Source organism: Rhipicephalus sanguineus, unplaced genomic scaffold (genome assembly GCF_013339695.2).
Source record: "Rhipicephalus sanguineus isolate Rsan-2018 unplaced genomic scaffold, BIME_Rsan_1.4 Seq8915, whole genome shotgun sequence".
NCBI classification, from domain to species: domain Eukaryota; kingdom Metazoa; phylum Arthropoda; class Arachnida; order Ixodida; family Ixodidae; genus Rhipicephalus; species Rhipicephalus sanguineus.
The window spans coordinates 1-11,523 of record NW_023616221.1 but is presented as its reverse complement, the minus strand read 5'-3'; the positions used below and the strand labels follow the sequence as shown (position 1 = coordinate 11,523).

Genomic DNA, 11,523 nt, shown 5'->3' with positions numbered 1-11,523 from the left:
CAGTTGTGCGCAGCCGCACGAAGCACAATGGAACGGCAGGTGTGAACCCACACCATTCTTCATTCGTATTTGCTGTTATACGAAGAAGCTAGCCTTATTACGACTCATAGCGAGGTACGCACGCGCGCAGGGCCTCTTTGATAGATGCACAGAAAGGCAGTACACACGCGGGTATACGAGAGAGAGATTGGAAGGCAGGCGTACCGGCGTCGACGAGGTGGTCCAACGTGGGGAAGCGCTTCTTGACGGGTGGGCTGATGCAGCGCAGGGTGATGATGGAAGACAGGTTGGCGTAGCGCATGATGGTGCGACGCATCAGCCGACCACGTTCATCCTGCGACGGTACGCGACACAGCTGCAGGCCTGGCACTCCTGTCTCACCTGCGCTGTGCACTCGCGTTTCTCGGTGGCGCGGGTGTGAGGAAGCATGGAGAAGTGCTTGTGATAAATATTGCACGTTGGGCTTGTTCGTGATTCATCATAACAGCAAGAGGTATACTGCATCGAAGTCCGCAACAAACGAACGAAACTAGACGTCACACACAGCGCCACCTTTTCTTTACACTTTACGGTATCCGCAGCGCAAGCTTGTAGGTGCTGAAAAGTAACGCACAGAAGGCAAAGAGGGACAGCGTCCCTTCCTTCACTGCGTTTCCTTGCTCTTAGCACTTACGTGCCGAAATAAAGGTACCGAGTAATGCCGACCCGTCTTCAGTAAAACAGTAACGAGATCCCAAAACTAAGAATCGAAGCTTACTTCATTGCACATTCATTGCGACACCATTGGCATTTACGGTGTCGCATGTATCATCAAACCTTCCATCACATTGCCAGCAAAGGATAGATTTTTTGCGTGTGACGTAAATATTTGTAACGAATCATGCTGTCTTAGTTTTCTTTGTTGTTGTTGTTTTCTTTTGTTTTCCTCAGTTTGTATGTATGCATGAGCACATGTCCTGGGACACGCCTAGTAGAGTATATGTACTGCTGATTATGAAAATAAACTTTATGGTTGAACGCTTATGATAGTTCTCAACATTAGGCACGCCATTCTTCGATGAAATCATCGTCAAAGGGGCTAATCATTATTCTTTTTAAGTATTTATTGTTGTAAGTAGTATTCTTGCATTTTTGCCTTACAACCGATGGATAACATTGCCATTTATAGCCCTACACTATGGCGCCAGTATATGTAAACAAAATGAATAAATAAGAGATTCACATACTACATCCACAAAACTAAATACTTGTACAAGCTGGCATTGCTGTCAAGAAAAATTGCAAAAGTGTCGATGTAAGTAGAGTGAATAAAAACATTAGCAATAGTTTAAGGCACCTGAAACACATCTGCCAAATTCTGCTAAAGATAAATCACTGATAATCAGGGGCGTAGCCATAAATATTTTTTTTTTTGGGGGGGGGGGGGGCACCTTATTGATCTGAAGTGGGGGTTGGGCAGGCAGATGTGATCGAGTGTCATTTTGTGCTCTTTATGCCATGGCAAAAAAAAAATTCAGGCCCGTGCCCCCCTCCGCCTTGGCTACGCGAGTGCTAATAATAAAGACACAACTTTCATTTCAAGAGATTCTTCAGATAAGCGCTTTGCTTGCCAATCAGTGCATTGATCAGATTTATATCCCGCCTCTTGTTGCATTGACACCTATCCTTTTATTAACATATCATTTTGTTCATTTAGTATTATTCTCTTATTTGTGAACCTTTTTTACCTGCAATTTTTTTTTTGTTTACATATTGGATTTTCATTACAGTAAGTAGGTCGCAAACGTTCGTATTGACCATTTTTATTATATATTACACTCTCTGAGAGCCTCTAGTTGTTTTTTTTAACCTGAAAAAAATTATTCTGATCGCTGCATAAATGGATTTGAAATTTATGCCGTACATGTTCTTCAAAAATGGCTTTGAATTTCTAGACTGGATCTGAGTACAAACCTTCATGGAGCTCCGGCATATAAATGTTATCAAGTATTGTAGACGCATCTAATAATACATTTATTTCTGATAAAATTGACTCAATATGCATTGCTCTGACGTTTACCACTAATATGTGACTAGGAAATTTGCATGACAGTAGTAAATAACGCGACGATTTTGAGCCATCCGTTAGACTTACGTATAGTACTTCGCAAGGTCTTGTGAAATCGCAGGTTCTTGTGAAGACATAGTCAAAATAAAAATGTGCTTTCAATAGATGCTATGTAGTTGTTTACCTGCCTACCTGTAGATACTAGAAATAAGCTTTCTCTGCCAGTCACAATAAATTCGATACATATTGGCCGAGCGGTAATCTCATAAAAATATTTATGACTGGTATTTTTATTAAAATGGAGAAGTCACAGTTAAATTATGTGCTAAAGCTTCATCCTGAATGCTTATGTAAGCAGACGGCAAAAAGTGCGCATTCCAATAAAGCAGAGTGCAGAATCACTGCTATCCTTGTGTTCCTGAAAGCATCAATAATTTTTGTGACAGAAAGAAATACGTGCGTGGTACGAGTTAAAGAAATCTATATTACATCCGATTGTGAACCGCAGTGATCGAACAATGGGGAGTGTAGCGATATATCGATGAGACCTTGGCCGCCATTCATTTCGAAGCTGATTAAATCACTGCAGCTACTGGGCCTCTCCTGCTTTATTTATCACCAAGACAAATATCTAATCACATCTGCCCAACATCACCCTAATGTTTTAAAAGGCTTCGTGTTATCTAGAGTAATTACGCCATTAGTTCCACACGCCATGACAGTATGCAGTAAAGGATTTCGCTCGACGTGAGTTTTTCTTGAAACTCTACGTGGCCTTCACGTCTACACTTCTGCATGAATATTCACGCAGGTTTCATTTTCCATGCACGTTATTTTGGAAGCGTGCCGATTTCCCCCTTCTGGTCGATAATCAAGTGTGCACTCACTTTCTGAAACTTTACACGATAGCATAAAGCGTCCCGGAGGACTTCGCTCAAGGCACGCCTTGCTGTCCAAAGCTTGCCTCATCTCCTGCTGGAAAAGTGTATCATGAAACTCATTTCAAAACACTCATGACGTTCGTTTGAAAACGAAAACATTAAGCTCTCAATAAAGTTCCATCCTGCCGCTTTCTCTGCAAGCGTTCCCTACTTATCCATTTTTCTGAGAAACATGTACGCCAGCTTTTCCCTAAAAATGCGCACGTGAGTCCTTTCCCAGCTTCCTCGCATAAGCTGACAAATTTTTCTTGAGGAAGCAGGCAAACCCTACTCTCACTCAGCGGCCAGAAGCTCCGCTGATATTTAAGTCATATTTAGGCACCGTCAATATCATGTTCAGTTTTCCCTTATTTATTATTGTCTTTCTGGCTGTAGGTCACTCTGCAAGAAACGTTATCCTCTCTGTGGGTGATGTGCAGACTACAATATCGCAATAAATGCTGAGCCACAGTGAATATTTAAACAGATTTTTGGTGTATGCTTGTAAATCTGCTTAACATACCACAAATACACATTCAGAAATAGACAATAACAAGAGGCTATACGTGATTATATTTTAATAATCATACTTCCGAACCCATCTTGCATGAACATCGCCCTCGCCTTGTAGGAACAGTGGGGCAGCTACCTTGCCATTAGCAGATTTTATACATAAAGTTCCGCGATACGAACGTGCGCGATTAATGCAGGGGTTGCCCCCCGAAAGAGCGAAGATACACAACATATAAACAATATGGTCATTCCAATCGCGATCAGGTTGACTTCGTAGAAAAACTCCTCACTGGCATCAGCAAAGACGTCATTGTGGAAGCACTGAGGGCACATTTCTTGTCACCATGAGCCATAGGAGCGTGCATTCTGCAAGCACAAGGACGCAGGCAGCGGTATGGAGAAGCCAGGGCTTTGAGAAGCAGTAGCGAAATAGCTGCAAGCGCGGGGTTGTTTGCCAGATAACAGTCAGGGGTGTTCGAGGTGTTCCCTTCTAGAATTACCAGAGGAGCCCCGCCGCTCCCTTCAGGATGTACCAGCTTGACAGTCAGGGCTTAAAGTATCCCTTCATTGGAGGGGGGGGGGGGGGGCTCAGAGGGCAGCGACCTATATACATGCATACACACATACATACATCCCCTCCTTAAGAAATGGAAGGGGAGGGGGGACGGCCCCCCCACCCCCCCTAACTTTAAGCCCTGTTGACAATACAGCCAGTGTGGCAACAATGGGTGCTAGTGTACTTGCCTCAACTTCGTCCTTCCCGCTACAAACAGGTTTGTGGTCTTGAAAAGAATGAACGAGACAGAACACACACTCACCAGGTTTTCAAAAAATCAGGCTACCAAGTTCCATGTGAACAAGGGATGCATTCATGAAAACTCACTCGCCTATGTTGACGTTTGTGGAAAATCCGTTATATTCTGCCTGTGCACAGACACTTTTCGTTAAGGAAACTACGATTCCTTCAAAATTTGGAAAGATAAGGCGTCAGAAATAACGACGTAAGAACTTCTAAACAACCGATGACTGCCCATGGTTCTTATAAGACAAAGACTCGCAGCGCCAGATTTCGCCCTAGTACACTGCATAGGAAGTTTTGTCGCTACATTTGTCATGCGCTTCCAGTTCAGAGCAATGTGTTCATGTAGATGGACGCCGAGTCTAAACAACGTCCACACACCCACAGGCGCTAACGTCCAACAAGCGTCAGCGCTGATGTGCGTATTCTTTTCTTTCCCAGAATGGCCTGCGATACTTAGGTGGTGCAGGCAGGGCATAGTTTTTTTTAATTTATATTTCATTTATTTTCGCCCAACTCCACTTTAAAGTAAAGTATGATTGTACCAATGCACTGAAAGTCATCGTAATGACGTTGTAACAAGACCATATGGCAAAAAAAGTCCTTCTTTGCGCTGTGTAATGCACGACGTGCTTCGCAGCGTCATTGCGGTACAGTTGCGTAATTCAAACAGCAGTTGAAAAACTAACTTCCATGCAATGATGCATATCATAACGAGTGCCACCCTGACCACCCTGAACCCGTTCATAAGTTATTTGCCATATCTGCGACAACAAAAATTCGAGGAAGGTTTGAGGGGAAGCACGTACGGCAGGCAAAGGCGGTGCGCAGGCAGCCGGCGACTTGGTAAGCACGAAGAAGATGCAGGAAGCGATGCTGCTCGAGATCAAAGCGAGTCGTGTGTACCTGTCCGTGCAAGAAGGTGCTGACGAAGAAAGCTAGCGAGTCGGGCCACGGGATGGCGGAGAAGCAGTCCCACCACCGCTTGACCACCACCGACACGTAGAACCCAAGCACGAACGACACCGGGATCAGGTCGGCGAAGTTGCCGCAGTAGACGCACACCTGCTCGAAGAACCTGCACCGTGGCAACGCACCCTCACGATTTCTCCATCGCCAGCCTAACTATAGGCACACAATGAGAGACAGAGGTTTCGGCGAACGATCTCAGGCTGTCTACTTTTCCGTCGCGTTAGCAGTTACACAAGCATTGAAGGCGAAGCAGAAGCACACGCTGTTGGGCTAGTCGGTTCATGTTCTTTCAGAAGCCACGGAAGTGGCTATTTCGCGCAAAGAAAACACAAGGGGAGGGATAAGGGGAGCGCAAACTTTCGACTGTTTATTCCAAATTTACTGCAGTAGTATATATATACGCAAACACATGCGCAGAAAGCGAGGCAAACAACGAACAGATAACGTTTTGTGCAATGCAATACAGAGGTATAGACATGCGCAAAAGGGCAGGCTCACAACAATCGGATACCATCTTAATCGCAACCTGTGATGCAAGAACGTGCTCTCTGCCTGCGAAAGGAACAATGAAGTGTCACTAATGCATAATAAACCTCGTGCTTTTATGTGAAAAGCTTCCAACAGCTCCCGAGCAGTGGTGTCCCTGCTTCTCCCAAGAATCTGAATCTTGTGCAGATACGGCTCACACTTGTGGGAACTGCAGTGGGCCGGCAAATGTGCCCCATCTTTACCTTTTAGTGACAGCTCGTAAGATGGTATCCGATTAAGATGGTATCCGATTGTTGTGAGCCTGCCCTTTTGCGCATGTCTATACCTCTGTATTGCATTGCACAAAACGTTATCTGTTCGTTGTTTGCCTCGCTTTCTGCGCATGTGTTTGCGTATATATATACTATTGCAGTAAATTTGGAATAAACAGTCGAAAGTTTGCGCTCCCCTTATCCCTCCCCTTGTGTTTTCTTTGCGCGAAATAGCCACTTCCGTGGCTTCTGAAAGATTGAAGGCGAACCTCCTGAAATTGCTGTCGCCGTGATGTTCCTTAGAAAGTTTAAGTGCGATAATACCGTGCCCCGTGCATCGTACGCTGTGGGACGAGACAAAGCGCGCGAAAGTTAGCGGAGAGCGCGATTCTGGTATGTTCGGTTCCAACTCGCTTGCTATAGAGAGATTGATGTTAATATAAACTCGGCTACTCCTTTTATATATGTTCTGCAGGGCGAAAAATGAATAAATAGATAAATAAAAGCCTACCAGGAGACAAAAATTAACTGAAGAAAACAACAATTGGCAAAACTGAAAAAAAAATCAACAAAATAGCACGGCAACCAACAGTTACCTGCCGGTGTTCACTTTGCAATATTGAAATTCGTAATGATGAAGCCGTACCAAGTAGACCAGTTTCTGCTTTGCTGTCTGCAATAGAATGTTCACACGCACACATTTCTGCCCCTGCCGTACCGAGAGTGCGACAAGCCACCTCTCGTCACTGCAGTGTTTTGGGAACAGCTTCACGTGCTGGGTAGCATCACGTGCTTCACTTATTGACTAGCTGCTCCATTTGCAGCCATCTCTGCAGTTTTTCGCAGCACACCAACCCCAGGGGTTGTTGCGCTGCGCATCTCTTCGGCCTCGCAGAAGAGATGCACGCATCAGATGCTACTCATCTCTTCTGCCTCGAACGGAACTTGATAATGCTTAGAAGTGCTTTTGCCTGGGCAAGTTGGTGCAACATTTGCGAAGTTAACCAGCGCGAAAGACGAGACGAAAGACAAAAGTGCAAACAGGACCAGTGCTGAACTACCAACTGAGCTTTATTTCATAAAAGTGCTTATTTGTACAGTGTCAGTATTTATACAGTGCTTATTTACAGAGTGTGTTCAGGATACCTGGCATTAACAATTACTTCCGTGTGTGAGCAGTTGCTGCGGACAGTAAAGCATCCTGAGGGACGGAGCAACAAGCAGGAAAAGATGAGAGTACAGGTAATTCCGTACTTACATACAAACATAAACAAAGTATATAGCATCAAGATACGGTGGGCCAATGTTCTTTCTCCCCTCCTCAGAAGCTGTCCAAGGTTTGTTCTCTAGTAGACAGGGTGCCAGAATTTTGCGAGAAGAAGCACAGGAACAAGTTCACTGGCTGCCGGCCTCAATTAGTTTATGAAATTCCGCTCAGCTGCGGACGTAAATACATCAGCCAAACGGGCCGATGTTTTCATGATAGGGCACAAGAGCACAGGTTAAATGTACATAACAATTCGGGAGGGCACCTGGCCGACCACTGCCGCAGGTGTGGGTGTGCACCAGATTTTCAGAGGAGCAGTTTTCTATAAAAAGCGAGCAAGAAATTAGAAAAGGAAAATAATGGAGGCGTTTTCTCATCAACAAAGCTGGTGACAGCTGTGTTAGCAAACCATCCATCTTTCTCTCAAAAGACGAGATGGCGTTCTTGGAAAGCCATGTATGAGCAACCTTTTAAATTTTTAGGTTTTCATTAGATAAGGCTAGCTTTTAGTATGATGATCAAACTTCTCGGTATGACAGAGCATCCTCGATCTTCTATTTTTTTCTTTTCACTCACTTTTAAATTAGGTGCATTATCATATCTCAAACTTTGCACGTTTGAACGTTTGAACGTTTGCACGGATGAACGACGACGAAGTGTGCGTCTTGCACAGCGCTTTGTTTACCGGGTGACAGTTTTTGGTGATTTTTCATGTTCCTCGCGTAGCCATCCGTATTTTATTTGGCTACACTGGAAGTAGACTGGCCTTCACACCCTCCAGGCATGCCTCCGCCGTCGGCGGGCCCCTCGAGGAAACGGAACAGCGAACTCAGCGACGCCGACAGTGAGTCCACCGAACTGTATTCGGCAAGCAGTGACGATTCCGACGATGAATTCACGCCTGTTTACAGTCGTAAACCAAAACGACGATCTATGGGTGCTTCACCAGCTTCAATCGCATCTACTGTGAAGCCGAAGCAGGCTTCAATGAACTACACCGTCTTATTTGTGCCTGTTTCGCCATCGGACAATCTGAGACACTTGAATCGGCAGACCATCTCGAGGAAACTCGAGTCTCTGGCTCCAAACGAAATCAAGGATGTTCGAGTCAACCCCGCAAGAATGTCTTGGCTATCGACGTTATACACCAGGCATCTCTGCTTGCTCTGACCAGGGTCACAGACTTCGACGGTATCAAGGTTCGAGCTCACCTTCCACTTAACAAGGACATGGTGGTAGGTGTAATATACGATGTCGACATCTCCATTCCTTGTGGCGACCTTGCAAAGCTCATCAAGGAAGTTAGTGACCATAGCAACATCGTCCAAGTCTCACGTCTGGGCAACTCGCGTTGCGTAAAGATTGTCTTCAAAGGTGACATATTGCCATCCCACGTGAAGGTGGGACACTTTCGTCACGTGGTCCGTCCGTTTACACCACGACCACTCCAGTGCCGTAAATGTCAAAGAATGGGCCATGTGAGCGGAGTTTGCAGGAACGTGGCGATTTGCCCCCGCTGTGCAGATCCACACAATGCGGAATCCTGCCGAGCAACTGCCCTGAAGTGTACCAACTGTCATGGATCACACGAAGCCTCATCAAGGGACTGTCCATTAGTGAAAAAAAGAATGGAGTGTCATGAAACAAATGGTGCGGGACGGCTCGACGCACAAAGAGGCTGCTGACGTGGTGAGAAATAGACAACGACGCTCGCGTCGGCGACGAAGGTCTAAAACTACTGCTACCCAATCTGGACGGACAACGCGATCTCCTACTCCGACAGATCGTCAGACTTCTCTTAAGCGACAGCTACCACCACTGCCGCCACACCACCGCCCAATGCATCACAATTGGAGAGCCGGAAGACGCAGAAGCTTTGAAAGCGGCGGCGGATGTCGCGTGGCCCTCACTGCCACCACTGCGCACTCATAAAGAGCCGATGCAGAATGCCCCGCAGTGTGCTTCATCGTCCACAGATGATTGCCACGACAAGAACCTACAAGTCCTCGCTGTGTTGAGGTCTCTCATGACCACGATGCGCACTCTCCTCAACGGAATGACAAATCCGTCAGCTCAATGCGCTCTGCAAGTTCTCGATTCCTTGGAGCCAGTCCTTGCAAGCCTTTTTTAACATCTCGCAGAGGAACCGATGTTAAATATTTCGCCGTTGTGACTGTCTCTGTGTATGCGGTGAACACTGACGTGTGTGCGCGTATTACTTGTTCCCTCTTTCCTCCTCGCTATCTCTATTCTTTTTTTCTCCCCTTCCCCCTCCCCCCGTGTAGGGTAGCAAACCGGGTACAACCTGGTTAACCTCCCTGCCTTTCCTTCGCTTTTATCTCTCTCTCTCTCTCTTGCACGTTTTAATCACATTGTAGTGAAGAGTACGTGACGACGACGAAGAGCGAAGAAAGCAAGCCACAGTGCGAGCGACAGCCACGCGCTCCGAGCTTGCGCTTGCCTGGATCTTGGCCCTTGACGTTCCACGGCGTTCTCGCAGTTTGTACGTGAATAAATCACGTGACATTTGGTGGAGGTACGTGGGTTTCCCCTACGACCCTGGATCTTCGCTCCCGTAAGCTTCCCCCCCCTTCGTGATACCAACATGGCCACCGAGACTCCTTCCCAGCCTGGCCCTTCGGCTGTCCACGTCACTTGTGGCGCCGTGTATCCTCAGCGGGACCCCCCCATCTTCTCGGGCTCCGGTGAATCGGACGTGGACGAGTGGCTGTCGAGGTATGACAAAGTCGGCGCCAGCAACAGATGGGACGATCCAATGAAGCTTGGGTATGTGCAATTCTACCTTGCCGACATAGCCCAACTGTGGTATCACAACCACGAGGCCGAGCTTCCATCTTGGTCAGCTTTCAAGACTGCTATCAAGAACGTCTTTGGACGGCCTGCGGCTCGCAAGCTTCTCGCCGAGCAGCGCTTGCGTCAGCGTGCACAACAACCGGGTGAGACCTACACGGGTTACATCGAGGATGTCCTCCATCTGTGCACCCGCGTCGACCCCGCTATGCCTGAGGAGGCCAAAATCAACCACATCTTGAAGGGCATCGAGGACGGCGCCTTCCAGCTGCTGCTCGCGCGGAATCCCACCACAGTCGCTGCGTTAGTTTCACTCTGTCAGAGTTTCGACGAATTGCGCAGGCAGCGCGCGATCGCCCGTCAGGCCCTCCCGACCAACGACACGCTCTCCAGCTTGCAGCTAGCTGTCCCTCCGGCCGCTCAGCCGACTCTCCAGCCCACGATCAAAGACTTCATCCGTGAAGAAGTCGCACGCCAGCTGTCCTTACTGCCGCTCACTCACGAGCCGGCGCATCCTCTGGCTTCCGGGCATTCAACAAGCCATTCGGACGCAAGTTGCTGAGGCTCTCCCACCTATGTTCCAACAACCGCCCGTCACTGCGCCGCTTACCTACGCCGCCGTTGCTGCTCGGCCCCCTCAACAGCCTATGCCCTCTGCTCCACCTCGACCACTGATGCCGTCCCATGCCTTGGCGACACCGCGTATCACCAATCTATGCCTTACGCTCCACCCTCGGCACTTACGCCGCCCCGTGTCTTGCCAACATCCGCGTATGCTTCGTCGCCGCCCATCCCAACCCCCTCGGCTCCGTCTTTCACCCGCTCCGACGCGTGGCGAACCCCGGACAATCGGCCCATCTGTTTCTCCTGTGGCCTCGCCGGCCACGTCGCTCGCCATTGTCGCCTGGTTCCTCCAACATTCGACGCCGTGGGCATGCAGTTGCGTCGTCGTCCAGGTCGCCCCCAAAATACGCCCCTCCTCACTTCGACGCCGACGGCAGGCCGGTCGCGTCGTCGTCCCGGTCGCCACCGGAGTGTGCCCGTGATCAACGACCCAACGACACCCACCGGTCACCGTCCCCTCGACGACGCTCCCTGTCACCTATGCGTCGCCGACCTGCTGCGCAAGAGGGAAACTGATCGCTGCAGTTCCGGAGGCAAGAACCGCATGCGAAGCGAACTGCCCAAGGCATCCGTCTTTTTCGCCGCAAAACGTTATCGACGTCAATTTTGAAGGGACCACGGCCCAAGCGCTAATTGATCCGGGGCCGCCGTTTCCGTAATCTGCGAGAGCCTCTGCCGCCAGTTAAAAAAAGTGACAACGTCGCTCTCAGGACTCATGCTCCGCACTGCGAACTCGCAGTTCATAGCACCTTCAGCCGTGTGCACCGCGCGCGTTAATATTCAAGGAGAACTTTACGTCATTGAGTTTTTCGTGCTGCCGTTCCTGCTCT

The 11,523-nt window shown here is 48.2% G+C and overlaps 1 protein-coding gene across 1 annotated transcript; it reads right to left on the bottom strand.

Moving 5' to 3' along the window:
* Window positions 1-204: 204 nt before the first annotated feature.
* Window positions 205-5,357, bottom strand: LOC119378595 (bestrophin-4-like; the record flags this gene model as incomplete). The annotated part of the gene is made up of 2 exons (XM_037647675.1): window positions 205-334; window positions 5,186-5,357. Coding segments are annotated over 2 exons (302 nt in total), but the record flags the coding sequence as incomplete, so codon positions are not given.
* Window positions 5,358-11,523: the final 6,166 nt, after the last annotated feature.